At 40.9% G+C, this 20972-nt stretch overlaps 1 protein-coding gene across 1 annotated transcript in view; it reads left to right on the forward strand.

Annotated features, from left to right (window-relative positions):
• LOC139624943 (NLR family CARD domain-containing protein 3-like) overlaps positions 1-20972 on the forward strand; it is a 24048-nt gene that overhangs the window by 3044 nt on the left and 32 nt on the right. The window contains 12 exon segments of the mRNA XM_071484381.1: positions 9-1800; positions 2487-2660; positions 3122-3295; positions 4465-4638; positions 5297-5470; positions 5801-5974; positions 6251-6424; positions 6769-6942; positions 7219-7392; positions 19084-19257; positions 19938-20111; positions 20456-20972. The exon segment at positions 20456-20972 is cut by the window's right edge and continues 32 nt beyond it. Of these exon segments, the coding sequence (XP_071340482.1) occupies positions 9-1800; positions 2487-2660; positions 3122-3295; positions 4465-4638; positions 5297-5470; positions 5801-5974; positions 6251-6424; positions 6769-6942; positions 7219-7392; positions 19084-19257; positions 19938-20111; positions 20456-20510 (3587 nt within the window). The 3' untranslated portion in view covers positions 20511-20972.

Raw genomic sequence — 20972 nt, forward strand, 5'->3', positions numbered from 1 at the left:
TCTTTCAGCAGATAGTGGTCTGCAGGAGGTTTTAGATCAACATAAGATCAGTCTGAGGAGCAGATGTGAACGTGTGACTGAAGGAACTGATGGAACAGGAAGTGGAACCCTCCTCAACAGGATCTACACTGAGCTCTACATCACAGAGGGACAGAGTGAAGAGGTTAATACCCAACATGAGGTGAGGCAGCTGGAGACAGCTTCCAAGATGAAGACCCTCCATGATGCTCCAATCAAGTGCCACGACATCTTTAAAGCCTTACCTGACCAACAGAGACACATCAGAGTGGTTCTGACCAACGGCGTCGCTGGCATTGGAAAAACCTTCTCAGTGCAGAAGTTCAGTCTGGACTGGGCAGAGGGCTCGGAGAACCAAGATGTCAGTCTGCTGGTTCTGCTTTCGTTCAGGGAGCTGAACCTGATCAGAGGGCAGCAGTACAGTCTTCTCAGGCTGCTCCATGTTTTCCATCCAACATTACAGAAGGTCACAGCAGAGCAGCTGGCTGTCTGTAAAGTTGTGTTCATCTTGGACGGCCTGGATGAAAGCAGACTTTCGCTGGATTTCACCAACGGAGAGGTTGTATCTGATGTCACACAGACGTCATCAGTCAACCTGCTGCTGACAAACCTCATCCAGGGGAACCTGCTTCCCTCGGCTCTGGTCTGGATCACTTCCAGACCTGCAGCAGCCAATCAGATCCCTCCTACATGTGTTGACAGGGTAACAGAGGTACGAGGCTTCACTGACGCCCAGAAGGAGGAGTACTTCAGGAGGAGATCCAGTGATGAAGAGCTGTCCAACAGAATCATCTCACACATCAAGACGTCCAGGAGCCTCCACATCATGTGTCAAGTCCCAGTCTTCTGCTGGATCACTGCTACAGTTCTGGAGCACATGTTGACTACAGAGCAGAGAGGAGAGCTGCCCCAGACCCTGACTGACCTGTACTCACACTTCCTGCTGGTTCAGACAAAGAGGAAGAAGCTCAAGTATGATGAGGGACATAAAATGAGTCCACAGGAGCTGATGGAGGCTGACAGGGAAGTTCTTCTGAAGCTGGGGAGGCTGGCGTTTGAACATCTGGAGAAAGGAAACATGATGTTCTACCAAGAAGACCTGGAGCAGTGTGGTCTGGATGTCACAGAGGCCTCGGTGTACTCAGGACTCTGTACTGAGATCTTCAAAAGAGAGAGTGTGATCTTCCAGAAAACAGTCTACTGCTTTATTCATCTGAGCATTCAGGAGTTTCTGGCTGCAGTCTACATGTTCCACTGTTACACCAACAGGAAGACAGAGGTCCTGGAGAACTTCCTGGGAAAAGACTACAAACATTCATCTTTGGATGTCTTCCTAAGAGGATCCATGGAGAAATCCCTTGAAAGTAAAAATGGTCACCTGGACCTGTTTGTTCGCTTCCTTCATGGCCTCTCTCTGGAGTCCAATGAGAAACTCTTAGGAGGTCTGCTGGGTCAGACAGAGAACAGTCCAGAAACCATCCAGAGAGCCATCAACAACCTGAAGGAGATGAGGACTGATGAGATCTCTCCTGACAGAAGCATCAACATCTTCCACTGTCTGATGGAGATGAACGATCACTCAGTTTATCAGGAGATCCAAGAGTTCCTGAAGTCAGAGACCAGATCAGAGAAGAAACTCTCTACGATCCACTGCTCAGCTCTGGCCTACATGCTGCAGATGTCAGAGGAGGTTCTGGATGAGTTGGACCTGGAGAAGTACAACACATCAGAGGAGGGACGAGGACGACTGATCCCAGCTGTGAGGAACTGCAGGAAGGCTCGGTGAGTCCAGACATGATCATTAATATTATCAATCAGTTGTGATTAGTAGATTAAGTCTTCACACCTGTGTGGTGTTTTCCAGGTGTTCCTGCCAAAAGGATTGCTTTGGTAGATTAGCACTCCACCAAAACCACACATTCCTTGGGGATTACCTTTGACATGAATTGCTCAGCTGTTATGGGTGTCGAATTTTGCAGTACATGGGCACATGAACAATGAATGTAGTCAAGTTAATAATAACAATGAAAAGGTTCTATAAGGTGTTTAGTTAAATTTGTATAAAATCTGTCATAATGAACATGAAGGATGTTAGAGGACTCTTGACCCCCTTTTAAATCAAATGTAACAAAAAAATTCCCCACTCAAATTACACATTCCACCTTACATTGTTTAATTAAATCAGCCACTTTGGTAACAACAAACACAGATAATGGTTATGGCATCATATCTGCCACCAGAAAGTGTAGATCCATCACCACCATTTACATATTGTGGAATGAACTGTCTTGGTCCATATTTCCACCAAGCAGGGGCGTATTTAGTATTAGTGATTTAAGACAACATCTTGAGACGTCTTTATTGTATTGTTTGTCAGTACTTTATTTTAAGGGTTTCAAACTGCATTTTATCTTCACTTCACTGAGTGTAATTCCTTCTAATAACAGATTTTATGTATTCTTTAACAGATTCACTGGTTGTGGACTCTCAAGAACGCACTATGCGGTTGTGGCCTCAGCTCTGAAGTCCAGCCCCTCCCATCTGAGAGAGCTGGACCTGAGCTTCAACAGCTTGCAGCATTTGGTAGTGAAGCTGCTGTCGGCTGGACTGGAGAGTCCAAACTGTAGATTGGAAAGTCTGAGGTCAGTTCACTGACTGGAGCTGTTTATTTCAATCTTTGAAGTTTAAGTTTTTCATTGGTGTGTACATTTTCAGGATTTCTGTGTGAGGAGTTTTGAAAAACTATCTGGTTAAGAAATCAACTCTGTTGTAATTAATGCAAATAGAAGAAAGGTTAGACCACAGTGTTTGTGATGTAGAGCAGTAGACAGATAGTTTTTGAAAATGCACCTTTTCTTTTAAATTGAGAAACTTCATGTAAATCAAATACAAATTTACAGATCATGTTACTGGTGCTGCTGCTCATTTGAACATAACAAAAGCTGCGTCTCTCTGCAACAAATAAATATTGTACCAAGCTAAAGTCCCAGAAGTGATGTTGTAACTGACACCATCATCATCATTTTAGAGAAAAGATCACTGATTACAACATATCTGATTGATTGTAAATTATTTATATCTACATGTTTTATTCTTTATTTAGTTTGAGATCCTGCAGGTTGTCAGAGATCAGCTGTTCTTCTTTGGCCTCAGCTCTGAAGTCCAACCCCTCCCATCTGAGAGGCCTGTGGCTGAGTGGAAACAAGCTGCAGGATTCAGGAGTGAAGGAGCTGTGTGGTTTTCTGCAGAGTCCAGACTGTAGACTGGAGACTCTGAGGTCAATTCATAGACTTTTTGTTCTAGATCTTACATCTTTAATCCACAACTGAACCTAATTTATCTTCATACATTATTTGAATTCATTGGTTTTGAATGAATGAATGAACGACATTTTAAATTGTCATTGTTACATATGTCCATTTTCCCTGACACTGAGAATTATTCCGTAGTTTGAGTTCATTTCAGTCAGTTGTCATGAATAAATGTGTTAATGCAGAAAAGGCTTGAAGTGAATATCAATGATTTATATCTACATTATTTATTCTTTGTTCAGATTGGGGTTCTGCAGGTTGTCAGAGATCAGCTGTTCTTCTCTGGCCTCAGCTCTTAAGTCCAACCCCTCAGTTCACTGTCTGTTGCTCAAACGTTAGCTAACATAATTCTGTTGACAGATATTAAAACTGATCTCACCCCAGTTTGTGCTGAAGAATTGACAACCCATGTTGACATCAAAGTCCGTCTAATGTTAAAACAAGTTATAGCACCGTAGTCATTTTGTTTACATCTGCTGCCACACGTGAGGGGGTGCATTGCTCCTTGATCGCTCTTTCATGATAATCCTAATAATGTCTTCAAGTGTGTGATGTACCCCTATTTTCTTATTATTTTTCAGATCTTGTAGTGTGGGCATGTTTGAAAATAGTGTGAAGAATATTTGTGGTCTTAATGTGCATTATCCAACCTGATTTCAAAAGAGGTTCAGATTTTAAAACTTTTGTAATATGAGCCCATTTTTAAAGGTTTCACATGTTTATATGAATATTATAATAAAAATCCTCTGCTATGATAAAGTTTTTGTTTAACATGTTTTTTCACATAAGAAGCAGAAAGAAAATGTAAAATTGGGTCTGAAGAACATCTACTCTGACTTCCTGATTGAGAACCCTTTATCAGGCCTTAAGCCCTGCCCACCACCTGCTGGCTCCAGGTGTCCAGGTGAAAGAGCAGAGAGGATGAAGATGGTTAGAGGAGGAAACATCAGAGAGATTCAGCCTCATGTTGGAGCCTCAGTCAGACCCAGATGATGTGTGTAGGAGGCTGACATCATGATGACCCATCATAACAGAGGGACAAAGTCACTACTCATTTTAGAGAAAAGTCAGTTGATTAGGGAATATCTGATTGATTATCAGTGATTTTCATTTACAGTACAGTTTATTTATTCAGGGTGATGAACTGCAGGTTGTCAGAGATCAGCTGTTCTTCTCTGGCCTCAGCTCTGAAGTCCAACCCCTCCCATCTGAGACACCTGGAGCTGAGCAACAACAACCTGCAGGATTCAGGAGTGAAGGATCTGTGTGGTTTTTTGGAGAATCCAGACTGTAGACTGGAGACTCTGAGGTCAGTTCACTGTTACTGTTATAAATTTTATCTAGACTGGCCCAATTTTTCTGCAACATATGCACAGTAGTATCAGCCTATATTTATAACATATTGGCTTGTTTATTGTGTGTAGTGGCTGCCTGTGCCACATACATGAAAAGGCCTGCAGATTTTAATAGGGAATCATTCATAAATTCAAAAAATATGAAGCGCTCTGTCAGTGCTACAATTGTACGTCAATGCTCTGATTAATTAATGTATTCTTTAGTTTCTCAGACTATTGCATGGTTAAATATCAGTGAATTGTATTTTATGAAAATAATGCCACATCTCAGTTTAGCCAAACAAAATATTTTAAACATGAAAAAGATGTGCCTCTAATAAAAATCTGTTATGTTCTGGAGTTGAGGTAAATAAATGCCTGGTTGCTCACCTCTCTCCCCAATTTTCCTTTCTCTCTCTCACTATGTGTACTGTAATAAAGGCAAAAGCCTGAAAAAAAGAAGAAAGATAATATCTATTCTAACCTTCTCTGATTTTATGAATGAATACAGCTGAAATCACAGCTCAGTCGTTGTCTTTCATTTATGTCTTTGGTGATTTTTTATTTCAAAATCATTATTTGACCATAGCCATGTACTGGGTTTTGACCTGGTCTTGCTGATTCTTTATTTAGATTAAATGGCTGCAGTTTGTCAGAGATCAGCTGCTCTTCTTTGGCCTCAGCTCTGAAGTCCAACCCCTCCCATCTGAGAGAACTGGACCTGGGTGGAAACAACCTGCAGGATTCAGGAGTGAAGGAGCTGTGTGGTTTTCTGCAGAGTCCAGACTGTAGACTGGAGACTCTGGGGTCAGACTCGATGATTTACTTCTGTGCTGAGATTAATATGATGTATATACTGATCCACACTGAGTATCTCAATGGTAAAATCAGTTTTCTTCTTCACTGGTTTACTCCAGTGACAGTTATTTGTCCTCTCACTTTGAATCTATCAGACAATAACAAATATATAATCAGCAGCTGATGGTTCCAATATCTAAGGCTCTGTGATGTTTGTGTAGCCCGGCATGTTTGTTATCTTTGAAAACTTTAAGAGTGGAGTCACTACGTCTTTACTGAAGCAGCAGCATGTTGTTATTAATATTAATGACAGCTGTTTGTCTTTTATTCTTTATTCAGATTGATGAACTCCAGTTTGTCAGAGATCAGCTGTTCTTCTCTGGCCTCAACTCTGAAGTCCAACCCCTCCCATCTGAGAGGCCTGCAGCTGAGTGGAAACAAGCTGCAGGATTCAGGAGTGAAGGAGCTGTGTGGTTTTCTGCAGAGTCCAGACTGTAGACTGGAGACTCTGGGGTTAATTCATAGACTTTTTGTTCTAGATCTTACATCTTTAATCCACAACTGAACCTAATTTATCTTCATACATTATTTGAATTCATTGGTTTTGAATGAATGAATGAACGACATTTTAAATTGTCATTGTTACATATGTCCATTTTCCCTGACACTGAGAATTATTCCGTAGTTTGAGTTCATTTCAGTCAGTTGTCATGAATAAATGTGTTAATGCAGAAAAGGCTTGAAGTGAATATCAATGATTTATATCTACATTATTTATTCTTTATTCAGATTGTGGTCCTGCAGTTTGTCAGAGATCAGCTGTTCTTCTCTGGTCTCAGCTCTGAAGTCCAACCCCTCCCATCTGAGAGAACTGTACCTGGGTGGAAACAAGCTGCAGGATTCAGGAGTGAAGGAGCTGTGTGGTTTTCTGCAGAGTCCAGACTGTAGACTGGAGACTCTGGGGTCAGACTCGATGATTTACTTCTGTGCTGAGATTAATATGATATATATACTGATCAACACTGAGTGTCTCAATGGTAAAAATCAGTTTTCTTCTTCACTGGTTTATTCCAGTGACAGTTATTTCTCCTCTCACTTTGAATCTATCAGACAATAACTAATATATAATCAGCAGCTGATGGTTCCAATATCTAAGGCTCTGTGATGTTTGTGTAGCCCGGCATGTTTGTTATCTTTGAAAACTTTAAGAGTGGAGTCACTACGTCTTTACTGAAGCAGCAGCATGTTGTTATTAATATTAATGACAGCTGTTTGTCTTTTATTCTTATCTTTTATTCTTTATTCAGATTGATGAACTCCATTTTGTCAGAGATCAGCTGTTCTTCTCTGGCCTCAGCTCTGAAGTCCAACCCCTCCCATCTGAGAGGCCTGTGGCTGAGTGGAAACAAGCTGCAGGATTCAGGAGTGAAGGAGCTGTGTGGATTTCTGCAGAGTCCAGACTGTAGACTGGAGACTCTGGGGTTAATTCATAGACTTTTTGTTCTAGATCTTACATCTTTAATCCACAACTGAACCTAATTTATCTTCATACATTATTTGAATTCATTGGTTTTGAATGAATGAATGAACGACATTTTAAATTGTCATTGTTACATATGTCCATTTTCCCTGACACTGAGAATTATTCCGTAGTTTGAGTTCATTTCAGTCAGTTGTCATGAATAAATGTGTTAATGCGGAAAAGGCTTGAAGTGAATATCAATGATTTATATCTACATTATTTATTCTTTGTTCAGATTGGGGTTCTGCAGGTTGTCAGGGATCAGCTGTTCTTCTCTGGCCTCAGCTCTTAAGTCCAACCCCTCCCATCTGAGAGAACTGTACCTGAGTGGAAACAAGCTGCAGGATTCAGGAGTGAAGGAGCTGTGTGGTTTTCTGCAGAGTTCAGACTGTAGACTGGAGACTCTGAGGTCAGTTCACTGTCTGTTGCTCAAACGTTAGCTAACATAATTCTGTTGACAGATATTAAAACTGATCTCACCCCAGTTTGTGCTGAAGAATTGACAACCCATGTTGACATCAAAGTCCGTCTAATGTTAAAACAAGTTATAGCACCGTAGTCATTTTGTTTACATCTGCTGCCACACGTGAGGGGGTGCATTGCTCCTTGATCGCTCTTTCAAGATAATCCTAATAATGTCCTAAAGTGTGTGATGTACCCCTATTTTCTTATTATTTTTCAGATCTTGTAGTGTGGGCATGTTTGAAAATAGTGTGAAGAATATTTGTGGTCTTAATGTGCATTATCCAACCTGATTTCAAAAGAGGTTCAGATTTTAAAACTTTTGTAATATGAGCCCATTTTTAAAGGTTTCACATGTTTATATGAATATTATAATAAAAATCCTCTGCTATGATAAAATTTTTGTTTAACATGTTTTTCACATAAGAAGCAGAAAGAAAATGTAAAATTGGGTCTGAAGCTCATCTACTCTGACTTCCTGATTGAGAACCCTTTACCAGGCCTTAAGCTCCGCCCACCACCTGCTGGCTCCAGGTGTCCAGGTGAAAGAGCAGAGAGGATGAAGATGGTTAGAGGAGGAAACATCAGAGAGATTCAGCCTCATGTTGGAGCCTCAGTCAGACCCAGATGATGTGTGTAGGAGGCTGACATCATGATGACCCATCATAACAGAGGGACAAAGTCACTACTCATTTTAGAGAAAAGTCAAGTGATTAGGGAATATCTGATTGATTATCAGTGATTTTCATTTACAGTACAGTTTATTTAGTTTATCTTTGGTGATTTTTTATTTCAAAATCATTATTTGACCATAGCCATGTACTGGGTTTTGACCTGGTCTTGCTTATTCTTTATTTAGATTAAATGGCTGCAGGTTGTCAGAGATCAGCTGCTCTTCTCTGGCCTCAGCTCTGAAGTCCAACCCCTCCCATCTGAGAGAACTGGAGCTGAGCAACAACAACCTACAAGATTCAGACCTGAAGGATCTGTGTGATCTTGTGGAGAGTCCAGACTGTAGACTGGAGACTCTGAGGTCAGTAGAGAGTTGGATTCAGTCCATGATGCTTTCAGCAGTGTTGTACTACATTTCTGTTTCCTGTAAACCTCCAGCCTCCTCAGTGGAGCTGTGAGAGGAGAACAGTGACAGGCTTCAGGATTGGACAGAAAGAGAGAACAGTCAGCCAATCAGATCAGAAGCTTGTTGTGATCATGTGTCTGAGTTGATGTGAAGACGACTGTTGTCGTTGTCGTTGTTGTGTTCATGTGTACAGGAAAAAACAGCTGACAGCCTCAGATACAGAGACACTGGTCCTCATTCATCAAACTGTCCAACCAACAAATCTGATCTGAGACTGTTTGTTTTCTCATTTCAACACTCAAGAATTGATCAGTTTCATCTTCGTCACAGATCTGAGATCAGTGTCTTTATTTTATGACCATGTGGTCTTTCTACAGACCAGGAGCTCTGCTGAAGTCCAGTAATCACATCTGTATCTGTCCACCTGTCAGATATTCTCAGTGACAGCCTCCATGTTGATTTGTCAGCTGACGTTTCAGAGTCAGATCAGATGTTCATCAACACACAGACTCTTTGTTTCAATGTAACAACAGTGAGTCCATCGCTGAAGTGTTGCTGCAGTAATGAAGCTTCATGACTCTCAGTTTATTTCCATGTGGACTGAGTGAAATGTGCAGAGTGAACAGACTTGATGGTCAAAGTCTCTGCAGGTCTGTGAGCTTCCAGCTCAGTGTGTTGACTCCAACACGTTAACATGAGAGCTGAGAGGAAGCAGCTGCTGCACATCTGGTCTGAACAGGACTGAAGTCCCTGCTGCTCTTTATCCTGATGTGCTGCATCACTGACTGACAGCTGCTGAAGAGTCTCTGTGAACACTGATCCATCACCTCTCATCTTCTTCTTCTTCTCTGCACAGATGGAAGTGATGATCTTTCTAAAGCTGAGAGGATCAGCTGTGTCCTGATGACCCAGATGTTGCAGCAGCAGCTTGTGTGTAGAGAGGCTCTGACTGGTCCATGTTACTGGGAGGTGGAGAGGAGAGGAGAGCTTCATCCAGCAGTGACTGACAGAGGAACCAGAAGAGGTGGAGATGACTCTCAGTGCTGCAGTCTGAGACTCCTCCACTCCTTCTGCTCCATCACCTGAACCTTACTTTGTTATTTGTTACTTTGTCTTTTTTATTCACTCAGATATTCTGAACCCAAACTGACTGCAGATCAGTTCTGTTTATGACCACATGTCTCTAGATCTGCACTAAATGCTCTGCAGACTGAACCTGTGTAGAATCAGTTGTTTTTACTGTTTATGTTGCAGCTCCACCCTGTGGAATGACGGAGTATTATGTAGACCACATTTTTAAACCTTCAATTATGAAATAGCCATTGAAATACAGGATTTTTATACCTTTGAAAAAGAAGAGTGCCTTGGATTTCCTTTTTTTCTACTAAACATCACTGTCATCAGTGTGAGATGTTAATTCTGTTTTAATTCTGATCAGTGACTGGACCAGAGTCCTTCAGCAGGATTTACTGACTGGATTTAATAAAGTCTGTTTTTCTTCCTTCCTGTTGTTCACTGACCTGCTTCAGTGTGTGAGTTCACCCACAACTCTCAGCAGTTGATTCATTATCAGGAAGGATGTGTGATAGACTTGGAACAGATGGAGAGATTTGACTTCAGCTGGTAGTTTGTTGGTTTGGACAGCAGGTGGTGCTGCTGCCTTCACAATCAGCTGACACTCAAACATACTGTACTCACAAAACACAAGGAGACAAACTGGGTTCAAACCTGTGACATGGACACAATTAGAACAACGCAAACATCAAATTCGGCTGCAAGACAGGAAGCTCTGACGTTTATTTCCTCTTCTAATCCAGTTTCCACCTCAGGAGCTTTCAGGTGTGGAACCTGCTGCAGCTGAGTTAGATTCAGTGTTGAAGTAAAACACCGAACCATCATCTTTGTTTCCTCTAGTTCACAGAAGCTCCACATTAGAGCTGGGTAACTTTAAGGTTTCACTTTAGCTCCAATAAATAAACAGATGTAAAAATGTTTGTTTTTTATTGTGTATAGTTTTAATGCTTTTATCAGGGATCCGAGCAGCGAATGCTGCTGGATCCTTATTGTTTTTGTTCTTATTATTATATTCTTTCTTATTTTTCTCTGCTAAAAGTAATTGTGCTACATGATACTACATGGTAAAAACTCCTGAAAATTTGCAAAAAGTTGCAAATTCCACCCACTACTCAGGCACAAAAAATCATAATAATTGTAGGATAGGTGGCGCTATAATAATGAAGAATGTGTTTTTGGGCTATAGTGAAAAGGCTTTGCCATTTGCCATTTGTAATTTTGATCTCTGAAATAATCTGTATCTTTGCTCCAATAGTCTGTTATAAAACTGCTTAACTGAAATGAAGTGAATGAATGATTGACAGAACAATGAAACTGTTTGGCCACTCTCAGTCAAATAAGTAAAATCAAATAAAATCTCAGTGAAGTAAGTAAAATCAGAAGCAATAAATAGAATCACAACCCCAACAACCACTAACTAACTAAAGCAGCAACGTGTGTGAAATAATACTAATAAATAAATAGATTAAATAAGGATATTCAGAGCAGCAAATAGGTCAAAGACATTTGTATTTGTCTATGTGAATCAACTGTGAATGTAACTGCTAATGCTAATGCTACTGCTAGCTAATGCTAATGCTAGCTCACACAACAAGGTAGCAGGGCCCAGCATTTTGATCTGTCACAATCCATCATATTTTATAGGATGGTGATATGACTTGTGCATCAACCTTTACCGGGTAAAGTAACTCGAAAATGGTCTGTTTCAAATAAATGTGGTCGGGTAGAAAGCACAGTGTTATTTTAAGTAGTTCTACACATCACACAACCCAAGACAGTTGCTCTGTAATATACTGTAGTTTATTAATTCTAATCGATGCGTTATATTAAATATTAAAAGCATCAAGTAAAAATGTCCATACATATACATACTTATACATCTATGTATCTGGCCACAGACACGCTCCAGGTTTTATAGTTTTGTATTTGAAACTATTTTGAAAGGAAGGAAGCCGGAAGTGATAAACGACATTAAGCAAATAAAACCAGACAGAAACGCAAACTCACGGTTAAAAGCTTTGCAGGAAAGGTGAACGATTTATTTTTCTTCAGCCGAAGAGGAAACAGGGTATGTTTAATTTTTTAATCTTTATATCAGTATTTTGAGCTAATTTTAAAAATGTCTTTTCGTTGTTAGCAAAGAAATGTAACGTTAGCTTTAACGGTCACTTTTAATTTGGCATTTAGTTTCTGTCTTGTGTGTGTATTACTTTCCCGCCTATCAGAACTTACGATGATTAATTTAAATTTCGATGAAGTGATGAATAATATGTGTTAGCCTGTAAGTTCAGACTGGTTTCATGTGGTCTGGAGCTACATTATTTTCCAGTATTTCTCTAACGGTCACTGCCGAAGTCCTGACGGCCTCCGTTCATTTCATATTCATGTCAAATCAGTTTTTACACGCATCTGTGGTTTTCATATTCTAACCAGGGCTGTCAAAATTAAGATTACTTTCAAAATACTAACGCGTTAAAATAAATTAACGCAATTAACGACACCGCAATTTAGTTTACTTCCGCTGTTTACTTCCGCTGTTTACTTCCGCCGACCTGTGCTACGGAAGCCGTGAGACTCATCCCTGCAGCCGGGGACGAGCGGTGAGGGCGTCTGAGGCATGGATGTATTATAAGAAGCTATCATACTTGTCTTGTAATATAATACATACTCAGTGTCTTATAATACATCCATGGTTTTAGGCGCAAATTTTCAATTTAAAACGCTGCTCGACGGAACTGTTTTGAAAACTAAAGTTAAAAGCACAATTTGCACAGCTGAATTTAGTTTTCACTGGAGCAGTTATTATAATATAATATCATTATAATATCACCTTAATGCAAAACATCGGATGGAAACCTTGTTATTTTTTGTTTCTATGGACACATCCTCAGGCATAGATCATATTTTCTGTTGTTAACACAGTTTATACAAGATGGTGATTATCTAATTTGAGCTTGATTTTGAAATCAAGTTGCACTTTATGAGCCTGAGTTTTCTCTTTGAAACTACATACTTCTGTGTAGTTTTGTGTTGAGATGCTTTTAAACAGTGGTGTTTGAAGTATACACCCTTTGTGATTACTCATTATTTTTGGTGATTTATTTTACATGTAAATATGCCCTATAAGAAGCTTAAGTCTTGAGAGGAAAAATACAATTTTTGCGCGATTAATTGCGATTAATTCATTTCAAAATGTGCCATTGATTACTTAATTTTTAATCGATTGACATAAACAAGTTTTTATTTCTGGGCTCGACACTAAAGTCTCAACATATGGTCATTTTAACAAAGCCGAAACTACAATGTGTTGAAAAAACTACATCTCCCATGAGCTGTATCTTTGCTGTTTGCTAACACTCATGGGAAATTTGGTTGAACTTGGTTTTACTGTACTGACCACCTGCTGACTGGAGTAGTTTGGGTTAGTTTTTCAGCAGAATTGCAGTCCTCTCAATACCTGGATGAAAAAATATTCTGTTTTTAAATAAATAAGATTTTTAACGTTCCTTAAGTTGTGGCTGTATTTCTAAATCTGTGTTGCTGGAATTGACATCTACCCTTACTCCTCTCATTAAAGTACAAGCAGAATATTGATACATAATTTTGTATGAAAATCTTATAACAACAGCATAATACATTTCAAGATTTTGTAGAGCAGGGAGATGTATGAATGAATGATGATTGCAAAAAGTTGTAATTTAACCCGATAAGGCTTCACAAGAAATCACATGAGTGGAAATCATGAGTTGACAGACTTGTGGTTTATAAATGGAGAGAGGAGGAACTGAAACTCAGCATGAGTCAGGTAGGTCAGACTCTATTTGACTGGACGGAGCAGAAGGAGGGAAACTGAAGGCTGAGGCAGGGTGAGTGTAAGTACAACATTATTTTTATTTTACTGTCAGTGTCTCTGAGTTTGTTTTCTCCCTGTGGACTGTGGAGGGAAGAAGAGTCAGAATGAACTCATTAGTTTGATTCATCTGAGACTACAAAGTCCTGACTGGTTATAATTCACACTGTTTTAATTTGACGGGGTTAAAGAACTGATCAGCCAGAGCTTCATGAGAAAACATGACAAACTTTATCGAGGTTGTAGTTGCTGATTTGTATTCAGTTTTACAGGTGTTAAGGAGATTGTGTCCTGTAGATGAATGACAGCTAAAATGATTAGATCACTGTTTAACACTGTCTAACTTTACTTATGTTTTAATGTTTGGATGATTTTTATATCTTCACTGAATCTAGCTGCATTTTGAAGTTGAATTATAACTGCAAAAAGGTTTTAAATAAGTGGAACAGAACAAAAGTACATTTCTTGCAACGTGATAAAACCTGCACCTGTATAATCAAACCAAGAGAGTTAATCATTAACTAATCATAATATAAACTTGATCAGATGATAAAGGTTTATGAAAACAGGGAGGGAACATTTGAACATTAACCTGAGGGTGTGGAGTCATTTAGTTCAGACTCCATTTTAACTGGACAGGGAAGAAGAGACACTGAGAGAAAAGGAGGAAATTAAAAATGACTGCCTGTGTGTGTGTGTTTTAAAGTCTGAGAGACTTCAGTCAGTCTGACTTAAGTCCTGAAGATGAGTGACTGTGTGGAGGAAGAGGAGGACAGAGCAGAGTCTCCAGGACCCAGTTGTCTGTCTGTGAAGAGTGACCGGTCTAAAGAGTTACTTCCTCCATTCTTCAGTAATGAACCTGGACCCTCAGACACAAAGTAAGAGACTGTTTCCACTGTAAACTGACCGGATGGAAGATGATACACTGATTAGGACAAATTGATCTGCTAAAAGATTTATATTATTGATACAGAAGTATTAGTGCAGATAGTGTCTCAAACCAAGATGGATCCTCTGGGTTTTATAACCAGGAACTACTGATGGTCCTACTGTAACATAACACCTGAGAACGTCCCTGTCAGAGGAAATATTTCATGTATCTTTGCTCTCATGTTAAAGTCACTGTAAAAAATGTTTAACTCTGAAAATTCAGAGTCATCATTAAGTGACCTTTGACCTGAGATTCTCTCCATGTTATATTATTCATAAGATCTGTGGGCAGCACTCAGGTAAAGTTACCTGTGGACAAAAAAAGGCAGAAATGGTCAAATGTAGATTGACATGAGGTACAACACCCTGACCCCTTCTAGTGCACCTGAGGAGCAGCTCTTTAGGGGGTTTGTTGTTCACCCCGATAAGGACCAGACTGTCTGAGAAGAGCTTTGATCATTTAATCATTATTTCACTTCTGAACATCGGGACCTTGTTTAATATTCTGGGGCTGGACTCACAAAACAGGAAGCTTCAGCATCACCCTAAGTGAAATATTTAATATTTTTGTAAAGCAAAAGTAATACAGTAATAAAACAAGTCATGTAACTAGTTATTTTTCATATGAAGTAATAAGTAAAGTATTATGATTACTTTTAATGGCATAATAATTAAAAAAGTAACTTATTACTATTCCTGAGTAACCTTCACAACACTGTTGACATAACATGACAGAAAACATGACGTGAATGAGGCAGAGAAAAAGCAGCAGTTTGGACTTGAACCTGACAGACGCCTGTTGCTGGCTGTGTGTCTGAGTCTGCAGGTCTACCACAATGTGTTAGACCACTTCTAATCTCTGTGAAAATCTCAGTCAGGACGTCCTGAAGGATCCAGTCTCTACCAGCTGTGGACACTGGTTCTGCAGACAGTGCTTCACCTCATACTGGGACCAGTCTGGTTCATCAGGAGACTCCTCCTGTCCCCAGTGTGGACAAAGATCCAGAACCAGACCTGGACTGCAGACAGCCAGTCAGACCAGAACTGTACAAGGTGAGACTGAACATCTGTCTGCTGATGTCATCATCTCTGAAAACAGGACCTGTTGTTTATACAGTGTCATTTATTATATCATCATTGACATTTAAGATGATTAAAATAATGAAAATAATCATCAGATTCTCAGATTCTCTGTCTTCAGTCTGACATTGTCTCTTCTCTTGCAGCAGATAGTGGTCTGCAGGAGGTTTTAGATCAACATAAGATCAGTCTGAGGAGCAGATGTGAACATGTGACTGAAGGAACTGATGGAACAGGAAGTGGAACCCTCCTCAACAGGATCTACACTGAGCTCTACATCACAGAGGGACAGAGTGAAGAGGTTAATACCCAACATGAGGTGAGGCAGCTGGAGACAGCTTCCGAGATGGAGACCCTCCATGACGCTCCAATCAAGTGTCAGGACATCTTTAAAGCCTTACCTGACCAACAGAGACACATCAGAGTGGTTCTGACCAACGGCGTCGCTGGCATTGGAAAAACCTTCTCAGTGCAGAAGTTCAGTCTGGACTGGGCAGAGGGCTCGGAGAACCAAGATGTCAGTCTGCTGGTTCTGCTTTCGTTCAGGGAGCTGAACCTGATCAGAGAGCAGCAGCACAGTCTTCTCAGGCTGCTCCATGTTTTCCATCCAACATTACAGAAGGTCACAGCAGAGCAGCTGGCTGTCTGTAAAGTTGTGTTCATCTTGGACGGCCTGGATGAAAGCAGACTTTCGCTGGATTTCACCAACAGGGAGGTTGTGTCTGATGTCACACAGACGTCATCAGTCAACCTGCTGCTGATAAACCTCATCCAGGGGAACCTGCTTCCCTCGGCTCTGGTCTGGATCACTTCCAGACCTGCAGCAGCCAATCAGATCCCTCCTACATGTGTTGACAGGGTAACAGAGGTACGAGGCTTCACTGACGCCCAGAAGGAGGAGTACTTCAGGAGGAGATCCAGTGATGAAGAGCTGTCCAACAGAATCATCTCACACATCAAGAAGTCCAGGAGCCTCCGCATCATGTGTCACATCCCAGTCTTCTGCTGGATCACTGCTACGGTTCTGGAGCACATGTTGACTACAGAGCAGAGAGGAGAGCTGCCCCAGACCCTGACTGACCTGTACTCACAACTCCTGCTGGTTCAGACAAAGAGGAAGAAGCTCAAGTATGATGAGGGACATGAGACGAGTCCACAGGAGCTGATGGAGGCCGACAGGGAAGTTCTTCTGAAGCTGGGGAGGCTGGCGTTTGAACATCTGGAGAAAGGAAACATCATGTTCTACCAAGAAGACCTGGAGCAGTGTGGTCTGGATGTCACAGAGGCCTCGGTGTACTCAGGACTCTGTACTGAGATCTTCAAAAGAGAGAGTGTGATCTTCCAGAAAACAGTTTACTGCTTTGTTCATCTGAGCATTCAGGAGTTTCTGGCTGCAGTCTACATGTTCCACTGTTACACCAACAGGAACACAGAGGTCCTGAAGAACTTCCTGGGAGAAGACTACAAATACCAAATCCAAATCCCAGTTTTCTCAGAATTATTTTTCATACTTTTGGAAAACATTGATAGTTGTGACCCATCACTCAATGTCTTCCTGAGAGGAGTCATGAAAAAATCACTTGAAAGTAAAAATGGTCACCTGGACCTGTTTGTTCGCTTCCTTCATGGCCTCTCTCTGGAGTCCAACCAGAGACTCTTAGGAGGTCTGCTGGGTCAGACAGAGAACAGTCCAGAAACCATCCAGAGAGCCATCAAGAACCTGAAGGAGATGAACAGTAATAAAATCTCTCCTGAGAGAAGCATCAACATCTTCCACTGTCTGATGGAGATGAAGGATCACTCAGTTCATCAGGAGATCCAAGAGTTCCTGAAGTCAGAGACCAGATCAAAGAAGAAACTCTCTACGATGCACTGCTCAGCTCTGGCCTACATGCTGCAGATGTCAGAGGAGGTTCTGGATGAGTTGGACCTGGAGAAGTACGGCACATCAGAGGAGGGACGAGAGAGACTGATCCCAGCTGTGAGGAACTGCAGGAAGGCTCGGTGAGTCCAGACGTGATCATTAACATTATCAGTCAGTGGTGATCAGTGGTTTAGTTCTTCAGATATACACAGAATTTAAATATTTTGTGAGTCGTTATTGTGAAGTGATTTGTTTCATGTCTGTACTGCTTGTCAAGTCAATTTTTATTTATACAGCACCAAAGCACAACAGAAGTTATGTCAAGGCACTTTCCAAATCGAGGAGGTCTAGACCTTCTCTTTGTAGTATATTTTACATAGACCCAACAGTTCCCACAAGAGCAGCACTTGGCAACAGTGGCAAGGAAAAACTTCCTTTGAGAGGCAGAACTGGGCTCAGGGTGGGCGGCTGACTGGTTGGGTTGTGAGAGACAGTGAGAGACGGGATTCACCAGATTTTTCCTCTGTGGATGTGAGCAGTACCTCCTGAAAGTAGCAGGTAGCAGAGATATATCATCTTTCCCACTAAAAGTGTTCACTGAGTTGAACTCATTCGTATTTCTAAATGGGATGGCTTCATTCTGACTCTGGGGATCAAATCAAACTCACAGACCGTGGACATAATGGAGGTCTAAGATTAAAACAAAACAAAGATTATTGTTTCATGTCAAACACAACAAGAGAAGAACCACTAATGTGAAGAGCAGATGTTACTGACACGTTTTGTCATTATACTGATTGAAGGTAGTTTCATTACAATTTCTTTTTCTATTAACAGATTTTATATTTTCTCTAATCACAGACTTTCCGGCTGTCGACTCTCAGAGACTCACTGTGAAGTTGTGGCCTCAGCTCTGAAGTCCAACCCCTCCCACCTGAGAGAACTGGACCTGAGTGGAAACAACAACTTGAAGGATTCAGGAATGAGGATCCTGTCCGCTGGACTGGAGAGTCCAAACTGTAGCCTGGAGTCTCTGAGGTCAGTTCACTGACTGGAGCCATTATATTGTTTCTATATTAATCCAATTTAAGTCCTTGACTGAAGTTTTTAATTTTGGGTCATAAATGTTTAGGATTTGCCTGTGGAAATCTGGAGAAATGTGTATTTTGTCTTTTAATTTTCTGTTAATCCAAATGGCTAAACACTTGGTTTCCTTTATTTGCTCCTTGAGCAAAGTCTGACCCAAACAACTGCAGCTTCATTCAGCTTCAGCTGAACTCATGAAGTCATCTCTTACAGTGTTGTTGTGTTAGGAAGAGACCACTTCACAGTCTGTGTGGACAGCAGGAAGGATTACTGCCACCAACAAATCTTTTAATCTATGTACGACAGGCCATTGTAAAACTCTCCTTTACCACTGTTTAATCACACAAACCTACTCACATGTAGGAAGAAGCAGGTCATGTAAAAGATTAAATAATGAACAGGATTTTAGTCCAGCATGTCTGATTTGATATTGATTTTGAATTTGCAGACTGTACTGAGGCCAGCAGCGTGTTATGAATCTGTGTTGACATGAGCAGGTGTAAAAATGTTGTGGTGACATTTGGATGATGTGTGTAGAAGGCTGACATGATGATGATCCACAATAACAGATGGACAAAGTCACTTCACTTATTTCATAGAGAAGCTTATTGATTAGCAAATACAGTATCTAATTGATTATCAACATTTTTAACTGTATTATTTATTCTTTGTTCAGATTGCAGTTCTGCAGGTTGTCAGAGATCAGCTGTTCTTCTCTGGTCTCAGCTCTGAAGTCCAACCCCTCCCATCTGAGAGAACTGGACCTGAGTGGAAACAAGCTGCCGGATTCAGGACTGAAGGAGCTGTGTGGTTTTCTGCAGAGTCCAGACTGTAGACTGGAGACTCTGAGGTCAGACTCCATGTTTTATTTCTGTGCTGAGATGAATATGATGTGACCGTGTTTATTGTTTAAATAATATGAAAACACTGACAATAACAAATATGTCATCAGCAGCTGATGGTTCCGACACTTTTTTCTCTGTAACAGCTCTGTAACGTTTGTACTGACTGAAATATTCAAACCCAACATATCATAATAACAAGTTTTGTATCTGTTTGTTTCAACATCTTCAAATAGATTTTAATACATTGAGTATTTTGAATCAGAACACTGTGTATTTGTGGCTGTGCCATTTCATACAATAGTACATTTTATATAAATTTGTTCTCATTTCCCCCAAAGTTCAGTTTGACATGTTTGCTGCCTTTGAAAACATGAGGGTCTTCAGTAGAATCTGCACAACATGAGTTTGTATAGATGGAGCCACAGGTGGAGCTGGTAGAGTCTAAGAGGTGGAGTCACTACGTCTTTATTGAAGCAGCAGCATGTTGTCATTGATATTAATGAGAGCTGTTGTCACTGTTTGTATTTGACTGTTTATAACCTGCTTCCTGTTGGCTCAGGTGTTTGACTTTCATTTTCTAAACCTCTACTTTCTAAACCTTCAGCTCTGAACAGATGATGAAACACTGAACAGTTTCAAGCAGGAACTTTGTCTTCTAAACTCACATCTTTTACACTTTATTCAGACTGATGGAGTGTAGTTTGTCAGGGATCAGCTGTTCTTCTCTGGCCTCAGCTCTGAAGTCCAACCCCTCCCATCTGGGAGAATTGGACCTGAGAAGAAATGACCTGCAGGATTCAGACGTTAAGGATCTGTATGGTCTCATGAAGAGTCCAGACTGCAGACTGAAGACTCTGAGGTCAGTCTGTGGTGTTTTCAGCAGTATTATACTAAACACAGTGAAGTATAGAAGATATCTTCATGACTATCAGTTTATTTCCATGTGGACTTAGTGAAATGTGCAGAGTGAACAGACTTGATGGTCAAAGTCTCTGCAGGTCTGTGAGCTTCCAGCTCAGTGTGTTGACTCCAACACGTTAACATGAGAGCTGAGAGGAAGCAGCTGCTGCACATCTGGTCTGAACAGGACTGAAGTCCCTGCTGCTCTTTATCCTGATGTGCTGCATCACTGACTGACAGCTGCTGAAGTGAGTCTCTGTGAACACTGATCCATCACCTCTCTTCTTCTTCTTCTCTGCACAGATGGGATCTATCTCACAGCATTTTGGAGTCAGTGGCAATACCTCCACACCGCTGATCTGTGGACATGAAACACCACTGTCCAGTCCACCATCATCCCTGTGTTCCTCTGGATCTGACAGAGCATCCTCAGTGTATCTGCACTGCTCTGCTGCTGCTCTGTCCTTCTCTGCAGACACACCGAGACTACTCCTCTCCTTCTGCTCCACACTCCTCCACCTCCTCCACTTGGACTTTACTTTGTCTTTTTTATTCACGCAGATATTCTGAACCCAAACTGACTGCAGATCAGTTCTGTTTATGACCACATGTCTCTAGATCTGCACTAAATGGTCTTCAAGCTGCCGTGCATGTAAACACCGAGCAGTGGAGTTAACGAGGACAGACAGAGACAAAGTCTGACAGAAAAATCAACAAGTGAATAGAGACAGACACATGAACACAGGTTTCTCTCAGTGGTCTGGAAAGTCTTAAAGTGAAACTTGGTAAGTGACTCAGATCGACTGTCTACTGTTTCAAG

The sequence above is a fragment of the Trachinotus anak genome, unplaced genomic scaffold (genome assembly GCF_046630095.1).
Source record: "Trachinotus anak isolate AG129_WGS33_773 ecotype Australia unplaced genomic scaffold, CSIRO_AGI_Tana_v1 ptg000009l, whole genome shotgun sequence".
Classification (NCBI taxonomy): Eukaryota; Metazoa; Chordata; class Actinopteri; order Carangiformes; family Carangidae; genus Trachinotus; species Trachinotus anak.